This window comes from Cavia porcellus, unplaced genomic scaffold (assembly GCF_034190915.1).
Source record: "Cavia porcellus strain 051 isolate PalLab524CR breed Dunkin Hartley unplaced genomic scaffold, mCavPor4.1 scaffold_3, whole genome shotgun sequence".
NCBI lineage: Eukaryota > Metazoa > Chordata > Mammalia > Rodentia > Caviidae > Cavia > Cavia porcellus.
Window position 1 is genome coordinate 55152341 of NW_026947486.1, and position 19400 is coordinate 55171740.

General features: G+C 37.4%; 1 protein-coding gene across 7 annotated transcripts in view; it reads left to right on the forward strand.

The window, feature by feature from the left end:
* Nucleotides 1-226: 226 nt before the first annotated feature.
* Diaph2 (diaphanous related formin 2) overlaps nucleotides 227-19400 on the forward strand; it is an 875814-nt gene continuing 856640 nt past the window's right edge. For 2 of the 7 annotated variants that reach the window (XM_063245551.1, XM_063245550.1), the window contains exon 1: nucleotides 227-736. In XM_063245551.1, coding sequence (XP_063101621.1) covers nucleotides 599-736 — 138 coding nt within the window. In that variant the 5' untranslated portion in view covers nucleotides 227-598. The remainder of the gene's footprint in view (nucleotides 737-19400) is intronic. The other 5 variants (XM_063245547.1, XM_063245549.1, XM_063245545.1 and 2 more) reach the window with 3 other exon arrangements.

The window sequence follows — 19400 nt, forward strand, 5'->3', positions numbered from 1 at the left end:
CACAGCCAATAAAACGAGCGAATCTTTCTGGTCCTCAGTTTCCCCATCTCTAAAATGGGCTACCCCACTTCGCTCCTGACAAGCTCCCTTCCATTTCATAGTAAGCCAGTAGAAAGTTTAAAAAAAAAAAAAATCAGTGCTTAACCACAGCTGCAAGTCATCTGTTAGGCTCCGGTCGCTGCGCCGGGCATGCTCAGTAGCTGGGCTGGCGCTGCACTAAGTAGGAAGCGGCTTTCCGCGCTGGGGCCGTAGACTAGGCACTTTGATGAATCACGTGCGTTGAGGCCCTCTTAAAGAGATAGTTACCTACTTTCCCTCCACTTTAAACACCGCCCCTAGGGCGGCGGCGACCGTGGTAATCCCAGCTGGTTAGGGGCAGGCTTGCCCCAGCGCCTAGCAGTGGCAGCACCGGTGGTTGCGTTGGGGGTGTGTGGGGGAGCTGGGAGCCCGGGGGCCCTAAATCGGCCGCTTCCTGGCAGACTCTCTCCCTAAGGAAGACGCGCTGCCGAATCAGCGCGGGCAGCGTGAGCACCCACGGGGCTTCTCCAGTGGAGGAGAGGTGGGGTTACAGGGCACAGGTGACGGGGCCCAGAGAAAGATGGAGCAGCCCGGGGCGGCGGCGGCGGCAGTGGGAGCGGGAGGCGGCGGCGAGGAGCCCGGTGGGGGCCGGAGCAACAAGCGAAGCACGGGAAACCGGGCCTCCAACGAAGAGGAAACGAAAAACAAGCCCAAATTGGTGAGTGCTCCCGCAGCCCCCGCCGGCCTTGAGAACGAGGAGGCGTCCCGGGAGCCCCCTTGCCGTTGAACACAGGGGAACCCGGGGCCCCCTCCAAGGGTGACCGCGACCTCGGTGCCATTCTAGGAGCCGCTTAAATGAGCGGCCACGCCAAGGCGCGAGACGGCGTGGGGGCGGAAGAGCACCCCTTCTCCACTTAGCTCTTTCTCACTGGTCAGCCTAGGAGGCAGTGCGAGAAGGAGAAAGTCCCCACCCCAATTTGGGGAGACCTTAAATCCTACTGTACTGGATTAGGGTTGTTTGTCTAACTTGTGGTCAGGAACCTTCTTTGCGTGATTCCATTTCCCACCCACCTTTTGTCAGCGGCTGTTATGCTTCTTAATACTTTGGACCCGGGCAGGGAACCCACCTCTTTTTCAGTCCCTATACTTGGGAACCCACACACAGCCAAGCAAATCAAGAAAATCACAGTGTAGGCGCCCTCCACCCTCACGCTTGTCCTTTTACTTCAGCAGAAATCCTAGAGGCGCCTACATGCGTTTTTTTCTCCCTTGCCTCGCTCTCCACGCGCTTTGCCCAGAAACATTTCTTTGGAAAAGTGGGGGTAGCGTGGGAGTTAGTTGGAGGCTGGGAGAGGTACCGCCAAGTGTCCTGTGTGTGTAATAGGCATAATCACACAATATTTCCACTCAGTTGATTAAGAACGCTCAAAAGCAGTAGGCAGACTGCAAGTTTTGTAGTCCTGAGAGTGAACCAATGGTAGCAGTCCATTTCCTGCCATTGAATACACAGAGGAATGAAATACTGTACGTGGGGCCTAGTATTACATTAAGAAATACTGGCGTTTCCTCATCACATTAGTAAGAAGGGTTCCTCTTTCTGTGAACTTTCTAATTTGGGTGGCATGAGGGGAAAGGATCCTGCACAAATACAGCAAATACAGTATTCTTTATAGCTGAAGATGATTCTTGGTCCAGATCTGAAACACAAGCCACGTGTTGCATGTATAAATTTGAGTTTTAAGCAGCAACTTGATTGTAATAGATAAGACAGGGTGAAATGGTGACATATTAATAACTAAAGCCATTTCCTATGACTTCTGGCCATTTAGTTATGAACCCACTTTTTTTTCTGTTGGGTCCTATTTTCAATTATGGGTTGTTCATATTTGAAAACAGTGATCAAAGCTTTATTGTTTTAGGAAATGTTGCAGCCTTCCATTGTTTGGATAGGGACTTGATGGGTAAATTAAGATGACAAATTTATAGTCTCATTAGTTAAACTGTAATTTGAGGCAAATTGAGAAATTGTTTACTTGATGTGTCCTGTTATCTAAGGATTTACAAATGAAACTGAGCCACGGGCTCTTTTGACTTATCTTGGTAGCAGAAGGTTGATAGGTTTACTGGGTACTTGAACTTTTGTGAAACTTCGACGTTTTTGGTGAGGCTATCATTGAGTTTAAGGTGTTTAAACTTCTGTTGTGATTTTGAAATTTATCAGTTTGTGGTAATAGAGTGATGGTCCCATTTCCTTTCCTCCTCCTCCTCCTCCTCCCCCTCCTCCTCCTCCTCCTCCCCCTCCTCCTCCCCCCCATGTCGGCCCCCATACAAAACTAATTCAATCAATAATCAGAAGTTTAAGTAAAAACAAAAGTTAACTGACAGTTTCTATAGATAGTTGGTGTGCTTAGCAGGAACTTTCCACGCTAGGGGTACTCCCAAGAAAAAAGCTTTTGTCACTATTATTAACACCTTGATTGTATTATTCCCTTTTCTTTGGCCATTTGTCATGTTCTATCTTTTATGATTTACTTGCTTTGACAAGGTAACTAGATAGTTATGAGATAGTATCACTTTCAGCTTCTTGCTAACTTCTCTGTTTCATGTTGAACATAGCTTAATATAGTAGAACAAGAATTTGAAGCCAAGAGGAGTAGCAATATGATTTTTGTTTTTTGCGCAAACATAGCTTTGGAGCCTTACATGCTTTTATAAGCAGGTGTGTCAGAGTTAATAAAAACAAATTTAGGAATTGTTACAGAACATTTGGAGCAAACAAGTTCATCAAATAAGACTTGGTAAACTTTAGGAAAGACTTTGTCTGGGATTCTTTTTATTTTTTATTAGTTCATGTTTGTAGTGCATAATGATAACATTCCTTGTGTGGAGTTGGTACATGTACATAATGCATCTTAATTATTTTTTCACCCCTTCCCTTCCCCTACTCTGCATCTCTTGATCCCATTCCCTTTTACAAAAGAGTGTTCTATTTCCCCATTACCTTTTAGTTTGCTCTTTAGTTATGTTGTTCATTGCAATATTTAAGCTTTGTGTCTGATTTATTTTACTTAACATTATGGTTTTATGGTACATCTATTTTTATACAAAGTTTATAATTGTACAAGTTTATCATTCTTTTGGCTGAGTAGTAATCCACTGTGTATAAATGCCACATTTTCTTTATTCATTTGCTGATGGGCATATAGGCTGCTTACAAGATTTAACCATTATGAACTGTTCTGCTACAAACATGGATATGCATGTGTCACTGTAATAAGTCTTTAATTCTTTCAGAAAGATAGAAGGGGAATAGCTAGGTTGAATGGAATTTCTAGTGTTAGTTTTTTGAGGAATCTCCATACTGATTGCTACAGTGGTTTTACTAGTTTACATTCCCACCAACAATGTAGAAAGGCTCTTGCGTACCCTTGCCAACATTTATTATTATTTGATTTCGTGATGATAGCTATTCTTTCTGGAGTAAGATGGAATCTTGATTCTTAACTTAAAAGTTTCCTAGTATGGTAAAACTGTAGACTACATTTACTATTTTGACTATTAATCACTATAATAGTCTTCAATTGTGTGTCTGTAAAGGAGTTATAAATGAGACCCTGTGATAAGAAATTTTTTTGTGTGGGTGATTGTGGTAGATAGGAGTTCTTAAAATTTTCAAAAATGAATATATGTTCGTTTTTCTGGGCTCCATAAAGTTCATTAGTTTTGTAAAGATACTCATCTACAGGAAGAATAAGATCTATTGCAATACCGTAGAAAGATAATAAAGGAAATGACAGTTAATTCCACCCTAAATTGGGGAGGGGACGAGGTCAGTGGTGAAGGGAAAAGGGAAATAGTACAGACCACAAGGTTGGTTGATATTGAAGAAAATTTTAGAGATAATTAAAATTAAACTGTACACTATCTACATACTATTGGCTAGGAGCAATTTCTGCTGCATAGAAAATTCAGTCACTCTAGAAGAATGGATTCATAAGTATAAGGCTTGTGATTCAGTTGCTTTCACTTAGTTTGTCATTGTTCTGAAAGCTGGGGATGGAAAACATATTTTCTGTAGACAAGAACCACTGTCATTTATATTCTCTCAGCTTTTTCTTTTATACTAGGTATTGAACCCAGAGCCTTTGTACCCAGCTACATCTCCACATTCGTACCTTTTAAATTGTAAAATAAGGTCTTATTAAAGTTGCTCAGGCTGGACTCAAACTTTCCACCTTCTTGCCTTAGCCTTAAAGAGTGCTGGAATTTCGGGAATGTATCACCACACCTGGTTTATCTTTGGTGTTTTGATAGCTACTAAGAATTTTTTTCACAGTGGCATTTCAGGTCTCTAATGACTTCTGCTTAAGGTTAATTAAATAAAAATTGAACAAGTTATTCCAGTTTCTTTCATATATGCCTTTCCATAATGACCCTTTTATTTTGATTATTTTCAAGAAAGGAAATTTTGTCTTGGACTAATCATATTTTGAATAATGCATTAATAGTAGAGTTTTGGATCTTAGGAAACTATCTGGTTAGGCCTTCAGACAGCATGAATCTTAGATTAATTACTAATTTGATGTCAACCATATATCTTGTTAAATAGAGTAAGAGAGGGCTCTAGAAGTGTTAGGAAGGAAATACATCTTGATTCTCATATATTTAAAATGATTCAATAGCTAAGAGAGGCCACTGTTAAGGTAGGACAAATACCACACTCACAATGATTCATATATTTTGGCTTGACCACATTTGAATTTTTGTTTTTTTCAGTGCTAGGGATTGAGATCAGGACGTCTCACACTGAGCTATATCCCCAGACCTTTTTTGTTTTTCTTTATTGTGAGACAAGTTCTTGTCAATTCACTGAGTTACTTCAGACTCATTCAAACTTTCAGGCCTCCTGTTTCAGCATCCCAGGATCCTGGGATTATAGGCCTGCATGCTAATGTTTTTCCACTTTAACTGTGTGTTTATATGTAATTTCTTGAAGCCTTTGTTCCTTTAGACAGTAAAGTCAGATTTGTAGCTTTAAATAATACAAGTTAATTTTCCGGTTATCATATAGCTTCCTGAGTATTTGGTTGTTTACGGTGAGGTAAATCATGTGTTTCTTTTAAATAAGTTCTAAGCACAGTGCTTTTCATTTGTGTAGTATATTTACTGAGTACTTCCTATGTGCTAGATGCTCTTCAAAGGATTGGTGATATAAAGATGCTCATAGTCTAGTGAAAACAGCAGGGAGGTGAATTAATGATGAAAGAGCAGTTTGATAAGTTTGATGGTAGAAGAACACTGAAAACACCATAGATAGGCACCTTAGTCAAATTGTGTGCTTGAGTGAGATAAGGAAAGATTTATAGAAGTGAAATTTTAACCAGGCTTGAAGAATTGTGGAGGTAAAAGCATTCTATATTGAAAAAAACAACATATACAAAGGTAGTTAGATACAGGAGTTTGACAATAAGGAAAGCTCCAGTGGATATGAATGGCTGAAACAAAAAGTATATATGATAGTGGATCTGCCAGAAAAGTTACAGGGTCCAAATCACAATAGATCTTTGTGTATTGTGTGAGATTTTCATCTTTTTTCTGAAAGTCAGAGTAAGTCATTGAAGAGGTTAATTATTATTCAGAAAAAAACTTAGAACTGTGGAGAATTTCTTGGAGAGGTGTCAAATGGAGGCAGGAAGATTAGCTAGAAGGAACAGAGTGCCATAATAAGAGTTTGATGTTTAGACACCTACATTTTAATTGCAGCTCATCTACTAATCTGTTTTCCTGCTCATCTATTTCTTAGCCATATTTCTCTGTACCTCAGTTTCCTCCACATCTTCATTGCCTCTTCTTGTCACCCATTCTGATCAAATCTGAAATGTCTACTATTTTTCTGTTTAATAAATCTCAGGTCTGTTCACAGCCCAGATTTTATTCTTGCATAAACATATTCCCGCCAGCTTGAAATACTGATGGTACATGTGTGACTGTCCCATGCTTTCTAGTGAGACCGTTAAACATGTACCCCAGTGTTTAGAGCCAACCAGCAGTGAGACATAGGAATTTCTGCCCCATCATGAATGTGTTAAACCTTTGCTGATTACATCAGCTTGATGAGGGCTCTTCCTTCTGAATTTGTAGCTATATTGAGTTTAAATGTTATATGCTGAACATACCACTACAAGAATCTTAAAGTGCATCTGCTTTAGGGTGCTGTTTTACTTTTTTTCTTGAAAATGGGCCGTTTAATGCTTAGGTTTGAAACAGCTTGGTAAATGATGATTAGCTAGTTTTTCCCCCTACAAGCCAGACATTTTGAGAATATAAATTATTGAAAAGAGGCTTTAAAATGTTGTATTTTTTCTTGGTACATAGACTTCATCAAATGAATTTATTTGTACATTCCTTTATGTCTTCTCTAACTTTGAAATTCAGAAAAATTTCTCAGCAATGCCAGCACTTCGCATCCTCTTCATTTGTTTAAATTCCCTTTTTTGTCTTTTTCGTTTTTATCGGTACCAGGGATCGAACTCATGACTGCCTGCTTGCAAGACAGGCGCTTATGCCGCCGAGCTAAATCTCCAGCCCTTTGTTTAAATTCTTAAAATGTCAGAGGCTGAAATTCTATGTAAAGAAGTAGTACCCAAACTGATGAACCAGGTAGCATTTTGTTGTTACTAGTAGGTGACTTCAGATTGTTGGTGTTATTGTTTATGTCTTAGTTACTTTTTCTTGTTATTGAGACAAAATACGAAGCACTCAAAGTTAAAGGAGGAAAGATTTATTTGACTCACAATTGCAGAAGTTTCTGTAGTTGGTGCCAGGATGGCATGGCAGAGGGATATCACAGAGGAGAAACAGTTCATGATGGGCAGAACGCAGCAAAAGCAGCAAGCAACTACAGGAGTCTTCTCTGTTGCTTATATTCTGTCCAGGCTATACAGTCTTAGGGTGAGTAACTCATACTCAGGGTGGACCTTCCCATTATCCACATCCAGAACAATGCCAAACCAATTAATGGACTAGTTTAGTAATGCTACACTCTTAATCCCAGGGTCACACATTCTTGATCCAGCCATCTCTGTAAAGCCCCACCCATGACCACATGAGGCTTTAAGGGGACATCTAGATATAAGCCATAACAGTTTATATCTAGACATACCCCTAAAACCTCCGGTGATCACAGTGGGTAGGTTATAAAGTGATTGGATTATGGGGTTTATAGCTGACTTGCTGCTTGCTGTTAGGAGGTAGGTTCTGGTCAGAAGAGGAGGATCACTAGGGGCATGGCCTTGGAGGGTTTATCACCTCCCTGACTCCTTTTTTCATTCTGTCTGCCTCCTGGCCACTATATTCCATTGCCATGCTGCCCTGCTTTGCACCCAGCTGACTACAACTGAAACATGAGCCAAAATAAACTTTTCCTCCTTTAAGTTGTGGATTTTAGGTATTATATCTCAGGGAAAAGAAAAGAAAATGACTTAAAACAGTTGGCAAAAAAATATGTAATGGAGAGCCAAATGACCTGGGCTTCAGTGTGTCTTCTGTTTTCCATTTGCTTGTGACCTCTGTTGTAACTTTCTGATTGAGATCTTCCAATTGAAGGAGATAGTGTTGTAGGTCTGATTGGCTTGTTTGCTTGTCCTTTTAGTCTGACATCTTGCTGTGTTGCCAAGTTGGTTGGAGCTCAAGTGATCCTCATATCTCAGCTTTTCAAGTACTGCAACTGCTACTACAAGCACACATTGCTGTGGCATGCCTTGTCTGCCTGATTTGCTTGACATGGTGGTTTAGATGAAAACAGCAAGACATGAAAACACAATGAGGAAATTCCCTATTGTTATACAAATATAGAACATAGGACATTATACTTAACCATTTATATTACTTGAATTTAGTATGTTTTTGGGACTGAGGGCTTTGTGCAGTGGTAGAGTGCTTGCTCTTCATGAGGCCTTGAGCTCTATTCCCAGTAGCGCATGCGCGCGCACGCGCGCGCGTGCACACACACACACACACACTCACACAGAAAGAACAACAGCAACAAAATGGAAAGAATAATCATGGTTGCATGGTTTAGAGACTTTCTTGCAATTTTATAGCTATAATTATTATTGTACAAAGTACTATAATGTTGTACTGTATAGGATAGATTGGTTGTTATCAATCCAATTCTGTTTGCCCACGTTTAGGATTATAATTCTGACTTTTTAGCAATAATTCTGTTGAATGAGTATAAGATGCAAGCTTAACTCTTTTCAGTGGTATTTTTATAATAACCAGACTTTTTTTTTGTTTCTCAATTTTGAGGCACTTGAAATTTTTGTTAAAACTTGATGGATAACTATGGCATTTCTTCCTTTTTAGGGACCTTACTGATGTACAAATAAGGGAAACTGAGTCAATGAAACATTAAGGGGATTGACCTAGAAATAAGTTTAAAAGCTATCACCTCAATTGTAGGTATTATCTATAGCACTGAGTCATACTTCAGGACTCTGAAAGTAAAAAGAAAAAAAGTTAGTCTCCTTTTGTTTCATTTTGAACAATTTATAAATTTAATCTACCTAGATTTCATTCCAAGTACTAATTGCTCTTGCAGCTGCAATATGTCATGGAAGTGAAATCATATTCTTTTCCAAGCTGGTCTCAAAGAACACTGTAAATAACAGGAGGCTCTGAAAACAGTATATACATAATCTATGCTAATTTTAGATGAGCCAGCATATTTGATTAACTATTGCTGGGAATCACATTACAAGGATGATTATTGAAGACCCAATTTCTCTGTATTCCTGTATTCAGTCTGCCATGTAGGAGAGACTAGTTCTTTTTGCCAGATTTGAGATGTTTGGTATTTTTTTTCTTGGAATCTAAAGAAACTATGAAGATGGTTAGGTGACTTTAAAATAGTTGTAAGCTTGATATCTAAGTATACATTATGTGGAAGACATCTATTGTGCAAGATAGTTAAAATTGATATATGCAAAGGAAGATTGAGATGTATTTTCACATAGCCATTTATTTTGAATGTCAGCAATAGAAAGAAATTAACTCATACTAATTTAAGGCTGTATTTACCTGATCAGGCTGAATTTGTTTTACCATACATGACATACTCTGGCTGTAGCTTTAAATAGAAACTCAACTTAGTCCTGCTACTTGCTTGCTTAGTGTGAGGTAGCTGACAGGAATGACACTGGTGAAAGAATGTAGAAAACGGAAACTTCAACTAATCACCATTTATACAAACTTTGTTTTGAGATACAATTTTACTATGCAGTTCAGGCTGGACTTGAACTCACTTTGTAGCCCAGGCTGGCCTCAAACTCACAGCAATCTTTCTGTCTCAGCCTCCAGAGTGCTAGTATTACAGGCATGTACCACTACGCCTGGCCAAAGCTTTGGTTTTATGAAGGCTTTACTGTATTGCTTTAGGAAGACCAAGCTACATTGCAACCAAATATTGAACAGCAAATTGCCTACCAGACTTCTGTTCAGGCTTATAAAGTGGTGCCTATTACAAGTGAGAAGCTTCTAGGCGAATATTCAGGAGGGCCTGAATAGAAGTATAAAACTTCATTAGGTAGAAATTATTCCCCACATGCCCATTGACTGAATCCCTGGTGTCTCAGGTTTTTCTCTAATTGCTGGGACAAAATACCTTACACCAAAAATGAAGGAAGGAAATGTTTATTTAGCTTACAGTTTTGGAGGTTTCAATCCATAATCAACTGGCTGCAAGCCAAAGTGGTGAGGCACTGGGGCAACATTTCAAGGCTGCAGAGCAAAAGGGGTAAGAGCGAGCCTCTTTTCTTCCCTTATATTCTGCACAGGCCACCTCCACCCTCCAGGCAGGTGTAGCACTCAAAAAATCTCTGTGCCTTCCTCTTGCACAAGATAAGGTTATCTATAAAATAAAAATCCTGGCTTCCTGAAGAGTCTCTCCATTAAACTTTTAAACTTCTCAAGTTGACATAATGTGTCAACCATTGTAACCTAGCAATTCTGATGTTCGCCTGAGGGAGGAGACTCAGTACTCAGTGCAATCCGGTTTTTTGTTTTTTTTAGGTCACTTCTTGTTCTGTGATAGATAAAGATTGGCTCAGAATTACAAGGTAATTTTTTTTACCCTAATTTGTTGGTCTTCTATCAAACTAAAATTAAAGATTTGCCATGCATGATGCATACCTGTAATCCCAGGGTTTAGGAGCCTGAGGCAGGAGAATCACCATGAGTTTAAGGCCAGCCTGAATTGAATGGTAAAATCCTGTTCGTAAAAAACCAAACAAACTAAAAGAAAGAAAATTAAATTTTAACTTTAAGGTATAGAATAGGGGCTAATTAGTAAGATCTTATAAAATTTATGAAAATTAAAAAGATTTAAAGATGATAATGGTACAGTGAGCCACCAACTATCCTTTATCCAGATAGAATACTGGTCTAGATTTTGCAAATGTGCTTCATCCATCCTTTTTGTTCCTTGCTAAAGTGCAGATCCTACATATCATTGTCCTTTTACTCCTACGTCCTTCAATATACATCTCTAACAGTTAATTGACTTTTAAAACACATAATTGATAGGGCCAGGGATTTAGCTCAGTGCCATAAGTGCCTGCCTGGCAAGCACACGCTCGTGAGTTCAATCCCTGATACCAAAAAAAAAAAAAAAACAAAAAAACCAAAAAAACCAAAAAACCCAAATCAAAACAACAACAACAAAAATAATTGTTATGCCAACTGTTAATGCTCAATCCATAATCAAATAACCCTTATTGCATCAAAAATAGATTTTTAATCTAATATGTGCCTAGTTAATGTACATGCCACTGAACTCCTTAAACAAATAAGAGTTTTAAATTAGTGGTAAAATCATATTTAAAATTACTTCACAGAAAGTACTTCATGAACTGTCAACTCAATTTAAGCTCACTTCAGTCTTTAATTCTTCAGAAGTATTTACAGAACTTCACTACAGTAAATCTTTGACTTCAGAATGAGTTCTGATCTGGGACAATGTTCAAAAGGTGGATTTGTTTTTATGTCCAACAAAGTGAGTTTTATATTGTATTTTCACTTTTGTTTCCATGGTTATTGCTTTGCATTTCCTAGCAGTCCCTTCCACATCACCACTATTTTCCACTTGCTTCCAGACATCTTGGGCTCTGATTGAGCACTTCAGTACTATACACTATTACACTATACAGTAAGCACACTGCAGCACAATTGTGACAATGTCCAGCAGACATGTGAGCTACTTCTGTGATTTATTTGCATCTCGGAATGTTTGGGTTGCAGGGTCTGTTTATATCTATGAAAGTTTGCAATTTAAATGTTCCCAAACTGGGGACTTACTGTATGTTCATGTTGATAGACTACATGTACCATAGGAAATCAGCCAAATTAAGACTTGGCTTAATTCAGTGGTTCGTTTGTCACATATTCTTCATTTTGCAGTTTTGTGAAGTTGGGTGGCTTTTATATGTAAGAATTTTCCGCATTGGGAAATGCTCTATATAGTTAAGCAAAAGGAAAATATTTTGTTCTCTAGATAAAGGATTCATGTGATAACTCTTCAATTCATGTCCACAACAACAACTATAAGTTTATGTTATTAACTCGTTTTACTTCAAAATAAATGCAACTTGGTACTTGCGGTATATTTCTTCCCTCTCTCACTTTGATATACTAGGTTACTGAATTTGAATGACTGGGTGAGCAAACCGCTGCAAAGAACTATGGACTATATTGTCTCCTTATTTATAGATATTGGAGGCTACAGTTGAAAACCAGGGTACCTAATGAGGTGATGGAGCTAGGAATGGGTGGAGTGGCTGAGTATGACAATTTGACTTGGTCAAATAGTCTAGACTCCACACAGATTTGCTGAAGATATTGTGTAACCTTTGTTTTTTTTTTTTTTTTTTTTTTTTTTTGTCTTTTTCCTTTTTATCCGTACCGGGAATTGAACTCACGACTGCCTGCTTGCAAGGCAGGCGCTTATGCCGCTGAGCTAAATCCCCAGCCCGTAACCTTTGTTTTCCAGACAGTAATTTAGTGATTGTATTGTGCTGGAAGGCAGTAAATTTATAATTTCTTTACCTTTGTGTGGGCTAAAGTAAATTTAGACTAGCAATCTATCTTTACAATTTCTTGAATTTACTGACTCAATCAGTTGGGTAATTTTTCTCAAAACAGGTGTATGAGTGATAATTTTTCTACTTTTGTTTTTTTTGGCTTGGGGAGAGAAAGCTTTGGAGGTGTTGCTTTACATGTTTTGATATCAATCACTGGTAAAATCTTAAATGTTAAAAGCATATTATGCTGGCTGGAGCTGTTGAGAAAGGTTAGTTACTGATTTTAAAGCCACATGGATTTTGTCCTCACACTGGATAGGAAATTAATCAAGCATAGAATCTTACTTAGAATAGGAATGTTTTATTGCTCATTGATTCTGAAAATGAACATATGGTGTATATCTGCATAATATATTGTCCTATACTTGATTACATTTATTGAGTTGCTGAAATCCTCAGATGTAGATGACAGTATCCTTGAAGCTAGACTAGAGGTTTAAAATGTTGATTTTTTTTTTTTTTCCTAATTTAGGCTCCCCTTTTTCTGTACTTTTCCCGGGAATTTTCTTGACATTATATTGGAAAGCTTCACATGATAATTTGGATAAGATTACAAATTTTTTTAAAGTTTGTGTCCTAACTTTACGTGATTGTCACATTGCCCATGATGCAAAGTAAGAACATGTAGAAAGTTAAGATGGCTTAAAATAAATTGGTAGAGATAATTCCTTTAGTAATATACTCTGTAGTCTGGCACCTCATGTTACAAAATCAGTATTTTCCAAAAGAATCAGTGAGTACATAATATATTTGTGAGTGAAAATAACGTTATTTGAGGGAGGGGTACTGGAAATCAAACTGAAGACCTCACACTTGCCAGGCAGGCCCTGCACTTAAGTTAATCCCCAGCCCCAAATAATCTTTTTTTTTTTGGTGCTGGGGATCAAACTCACAACCTCACGCTTGTCAGGCAGGTGCTTGTGCTGCTGAGCTTATACCCCCAATCCCCAAATAACCTTTTTTAAAGGCTTTCCTTGGGGCTGGGGATTTAGCTCAGTGGCATAAGCGCCTGCCTTGGAAGCAGGCAGTCCTGGGTTCAATCCCTGGTACCGATAAAAACGAAAAAGACAAAAAAAAAAAAAAAAAAAAAAAAAAAAAAAAAAGGCTTTCCTCACAGCTTTTTTTCATTGGCATTACATTAGCTTCTCTTCCTTTGGTTGCGTAGCTAATGGTTTTTAAACAAACTGCTAAAGGGAAGAATACATTTATGATGCAAAATAACACAAATGTCCTGGATTTTATCCATGTTGGGTAGATTAGATTTTCATATATTTGTCTTGCTAGTTGTTTGACTTCTTGAGCATAGCCTATACTTGCTTCATCAATCCATTTTTAGATGGTTGTGTGGACTTCTGTGAGATGTGAATACTTCATTTTCATGCAAGTTGAGTTGGCTTGAGACCAAATGCCAAATTTTAAGTGGTAATAGCTCTGTATGACGTACAATTAAGGTATTAGTTACACTTTTAAGTATGAATTGTACACAGCTGTGGGCTCAATTCCCCCCATTTCTGCCAGTTCCATTGTAGCTAACTGTAGATCAAGACATGTTATTATTTTATGTTACAAATTTCTGCTTTCAACCTCCTTCCTCTACTTTAAATATTATGACTTGAATGTTTTTAATTCCAAATGCCATTTTATTCCTTGTCATTTTGACTGGTTTACATGAATCTTATCAATAGCATATCCTATTGTCTGACCACAAAAATTCCATGCAGAGTAGTGTTAAATCAGTTACTGTATGTGACAGATTTACTTAAAAGCATTTCCCATTCAACTTCTTATCACCAACCATGTTGCCATAAACTAGTAATACTGTAATTGCATTTTGCTTTTAGCTCCTCCAGTTCATGTTTTCAAGGCCTCATGTTTTATTTTATGGAGTCTAGGAGTATTTTGTATGCTACATATGGTTGAAATAAGCTGAATAAAACATCTACCTCATCCTGTTAAGGTTATAAAAGAGTTTGTTTCTAGCTATTAAAAAAGATTACACAGAAATGAACTGGCTACTTTTTAAAAAACATAACTCTGCGAAAGTCATTTATCTTCTCTGACTGTCAATTCCATAAATTTAGGGAGTTGAAATATATTATCTGCAAGGTTCCATTTAGCTCTGACATAATGAGAGTCAAAGGTGGTTGAGAGCTGTAATAAATCTGCTCTAACATAAAATGTAGCACCTGCATTTCAGTTAGATGAAAAGTTGGAATTATTAAAGATGATTGCTTAAGGAAGGATGCTAAAGAGTGAATATCCCAGCTAATTTTGAGGTCTTTTTTCTAGAATCTTAGTTAAGCTAGTCCAGTGAAGGGCACATTAACATTGTTTTAACCATGCATTCTTTGTAGGGCCTTGAGTCATAATGTCATTCTAGGTCATTCTAATCCTGGAATGGCAGGATTGGTTTGTTGACTAAATCATACGGAATACCATAAAGGCAGTTGCTGTTCAAAGTCCTCTGAATGTATTTGTAAAGAATTGTGTTAAGTCTGGGATTTTACCTTATTTACCCATTTGTTTGTATTTCATGGATTATTGCAAAAGACCCAAGACTTCTGGGTCAGAGAGAAAAAAAAAATTTATTCATTGCAAAAACAGCAGCCAAGGTGACAGCATGTTATGCTGGTTCACTATGATCTTAAGGGCCATGGAATGGACCACGATAATGCCTATGCAGGCAGGCAGTTGTGTCACAAGAAACACTGAGATTTGGGTTTTTGCAGCTTTAGTGAAAAGAAAACAACCTGCTCTTTTTGGGGTGGGGAGATATTACCTCATTTTCAAGATCACTTGTTACAAATGGCTTAAAATGCTGTCAGTACCTTGAGTCTTGTGATACTCAGCAAGAATGTGCAGGCATGCTCAGAAATTGATGGTAGATTTCCTCCCCCTCAATGTCAACTCATCTTAACTTAATGTTATCCTCACTGAAATAAGTTTGAAGATGACAGAAAAGGCTCAGAGTAAATAAATAGCTTGTTTGAAAATATGCAGTGACAAATTTGGAATTAAAGGTTAATGTGGCTATAAAATCTATGTGTTCAAGCATATTTTTCTTTACTATCTAAAAGCCCTCAGGGAACTCTAAATTAACCTAAAGACCTATAGTCTGCTGATGGTTGGACCTGGCCTACATTTGTACTCTGCTTATGTATAATTTAGAAGAGTTCAGGGGCCCTTGTTTTAGTGATACTGATAATCAAAAAAGTTAAAATTCTTTGAATTGTTGCCATTAAAGAGTGGAGTAGATATGTGACCACTTGCTAGAAAAGAGCCATGAGCATGAAAGTGATATGACTGGATTTTAGTGATGCATGAATACAATTCTTTAAAAAATGCCATGCTGGCCTATTTACTAAATCAGTTTGTGGTCATGATGAAGCCTGCTATACCCTACTACTGTTGCCGATTTTCTCTTTCTCTCTCTCTCTCTTTTCTTTTGTCCTTTGAGTTAGTCTTCCAGAGATTAGCTTCTGAACAGGTTACATGAGTCCTAAGGCCTGTTTCTCTAGTTGCTTTCTCTCCTCTCTTCCTGATTTCCCTTTTATTTATCTGTGAACTTTAAAGTGAAGTAAAACTGCCTTGGAAAAACTGTTGCTATCTCCTGTTGCACAAGTACATGACATGCATTGTTTCTTGTTTAACAGAGTGCCAAGAACCACCTACCTTCTGCTGCTGCTTCCTCGGTCTGCTTTGCCTAAAGATTGGCTGCTATAAAAGTGTGGCAAAGTCAGCCAAGTGCTGTCTTTTCTTTTTTATTAGACTGTAGAAAGTGTTGTGGCAAACTATGTTAGCATTGACATGTGACAAGGAATAGATCCCTACCCTGTGGACTTAGTGCTAAGTAATATAAAGTGCATAATATAGTTTGAGTTCTGTTTCCTTTGGCTTTTACCATCATCCATCCCAAAACAAAAAGAGAGACATTGATTTTTGAAAAATCTGATGGGTAAAAAAATAGATCATGAATACACTAGTATGTGCCTGGAGTCTGAAATCAGAGTGTTCAATATTTATCACTAATCTTTTAAAAATTTTTAATGGTTATAATATTTGTACATCTTTATTATATACATTATGATAATGTGATACATGATTACTAATCATAATAAGTTAAAATTTCTGTGTTCTATTCATACAATGTAGCAAGAAACTAGAAGGTGAAGGATATTTTAAGCTTTCATAATGAAACAGTCATGACAGCAAAAATGTAATTAAGCAGATTAAGAAGATTTCTATTTTTCAAATATCCCTCTTTTCTGTCCTTACAGATTCATACTTCCTCCAAAGATGTTCCTAGTTGTTAATATCCTATTTTTTATTTCATCTAACACAAAGAACTTTGTGACAAGGATAGATACAGGAGGAAGTCTATAGCATTTGTCTGTATAGGTTTTTCTTTTTTTCTAGATCAGTGCTTCTCAGTTGGGGAACAGTTTTACTTTTCAAGGAACATTTGGTAATTTCTGGATCTTTATTGGTTTTAATTGCTGGGGGAGAGTGCCACTAGCATCTAGTGAGTAGAGACCAGGGATGCTGGTTGACTGCCTACAGCTCATGGGATGATGACCCCAGAAATTACTCAGCCAAAAATGTCACGGTTGAGAAGATTGCCAAAGTTGAGAGACTTTGCTTTAGATTTTATGACATTTTGTATATTTGCTGTGGCAAAATTATTGTTGCTTGACTGTTCTGTACTTTCCATTGTCTTCTTTGTATTGTTGCAGGGTCAGGTTATAGGATTATCCTTGTCTTCAGGAAAATGTTGTTTCATTGATTCTCACCACTTTTCCTTTCCATCTTTGACATTTGAGGAATCCTACATTCATTTTTATCCTGATGAATTTAGAAAGGCTACTTTTTGATCTGTTTCCTCCTCCATATCCAACAGCTTTTGTTGCTGGTCACTTTTAACTCCTCTTCTGTATGACTTTTAGACTTCAGGCTGTTTTCTTTGGTAGCTTTAGCCTCTTGACTTGTTAACTGCCCAAGTCTCAGTGTTCCTTGACTCTAACCTCAAAAATTTCTCAACGTTTATCTCTTCTTTTCCAAATACAATTATAGATGATCATTGCCTCTTTAGATATCACCCAGATGCAGATCATACCAAACTTTTTTTTCTACATCTGCATGTAATTTCAATCTATATAATTGTTAAACTAAGAGCCATCTCTCGGGTAGGATACACTTACAAAAAAGCTTAAAACCAGAGATACTTTATGACAGAATTTGTTTTAATATTCTCCCTCTGTGCAAGGAAAATAAACACCCCCCCTCATACACATGCATAAGTGGTATTTGTCAAGTTTACTTTTTCAAGATAGGGTTTACTCTTGCCTCGCTTATCACTAGTCTTTATTTTTCTGTTTTAAGTCACTGACCTTTTATGATTTCTGGCCCAGTTGAATCAAAGTTAACTTCTCTTATTTGACCAATGAAAGTCAGTAACTCTGTCATACCAAACTCATCAGGACCAAGCATATTTTATACTGTATTTAGAAATACTAAGGACTGGGGATTTAGCTCAGTGGCATAAGCACCTGCCTAGTAAGTGCAAGGTCATGAGTTGGATCCCTGGTACAAAAAAAAAAAAAAAGGAAGAAAAATACCATTAAGCACATAATTGTGCCTTCCTATCATCTCTTTCTCCATTTGCCCTTTTATTTAGATAAAACTATTGGTTATATTGGTTCCTCTACCAGACATAATCTCTTGTCTTTCTCTTCTCAGTACATTCTAAATATTTTCCTTCCATTTCTTCATATATCTCTTAAACGCTTTATTGTCTCCTTGAAGGTGACATGAAGCTTCAACCTTCAATTTCCTATAGAGAGTAAGTTCATTCTGAAGCATACATGCCATATTAAGAATTGTATTTATTATAAATGTGTGTTATTGTGAATAATCATTCCATATGCATCAAATCTTCATTATGATTGAGGTGTCATGCTGAGGGCATAAATACAGCTATATAGAGGTCTTTCTTTTGAGAAACTCAGGGCCTAGTGAGAAAGAAACGGCATATAAATATAATGTAGTAAGCTCTGTAATAAACAGAGAAGAGTAGAGAACTCTTGGGAATGCTAGGTACTGTGAGGGACGATTTCACAGAGGTAACATTTGACTTGAGTTCTACAGAATAGAGAGTAGTTTGTTAATGTTAAGAGGCAAACCATGCTCAAAAAGATATCATCATGCACCCAAGCTTGTTTGTTTGTTTTTTGAGACAAGATCTCACTAATGTACTTTATACTGGCCTTAAGCTCACTGCGTAGCCCAGGCTAGCTAGCCAGTGAGTTCAGCAATTCTCTTGCCTCAGCCTCCCAAGAACTGGGATTACAGGTGTGTACCACCACACCTGGTATATGTATTCAAATTTAGAGTTATGTAAGCTAAGATCTTGGAGGGAAGGTTTCTTGCATTGTAACTAAATATAGATGATAATACGAAGCATTTTCTGCCAAGTCATAAGTTGGGTAGGAGAGAAAAAAACTAACATTTATTGAGTACTTACAATATTCCTAACATTGGTCTAAATGCTGTGCATCTTACTTTCAGTTTTTGTCACAAATCTGTGTGACAAGGATTGTTGTTTCTCACATTTTACAACTAAAGAAATCTCAAGTTAACTGAGTCAGATTATAAAATGCATGTTATTTGATGATAACATACTGCCTTCTTATACATAACAGACTATAATTAAAATCTGTGAACTATAATTTTATTTTTACATAAATATGTTTTATAATTTTATATAATTTTCAATATTTTTCTCATATAAATCCTTTTAGACATCTAATAAGTGTATCTTAATATATTTCATCTTTTTTGAATTAAATTAGTTGAGAAGCAGTGGAGCCTGAGGAGTTGGCCAGGCATTGCCCACAAACATCTAATTAGTAGCTACATATGATTATTTTTCTAGTAAGCTAATTAGTTGGGAAAAAACTAGCTCTGAAATTCTTGTTTATGTTATTTTATTTATTTATTTGTTTTTGTCTTTTTTGAGATAGGCTCTTACTATTTATTTATTTTTGTCTTTTTTGAGATAGGGTCTTACTATGCAGTTCAGGCTGGCCTTGAGCTCACTTTGCAGGCCTTGTTGGTCTTGAACTCACAATAATCCTTCTGTGTCAGCTTCCCAAGTGCTGGGTTTACAAGCATGGACTACCATGCCTGGCTAATTCTTTTTGTTTCATAATTAATCTAATTTAATGAATGTTTTGGAGATGCTCTCAG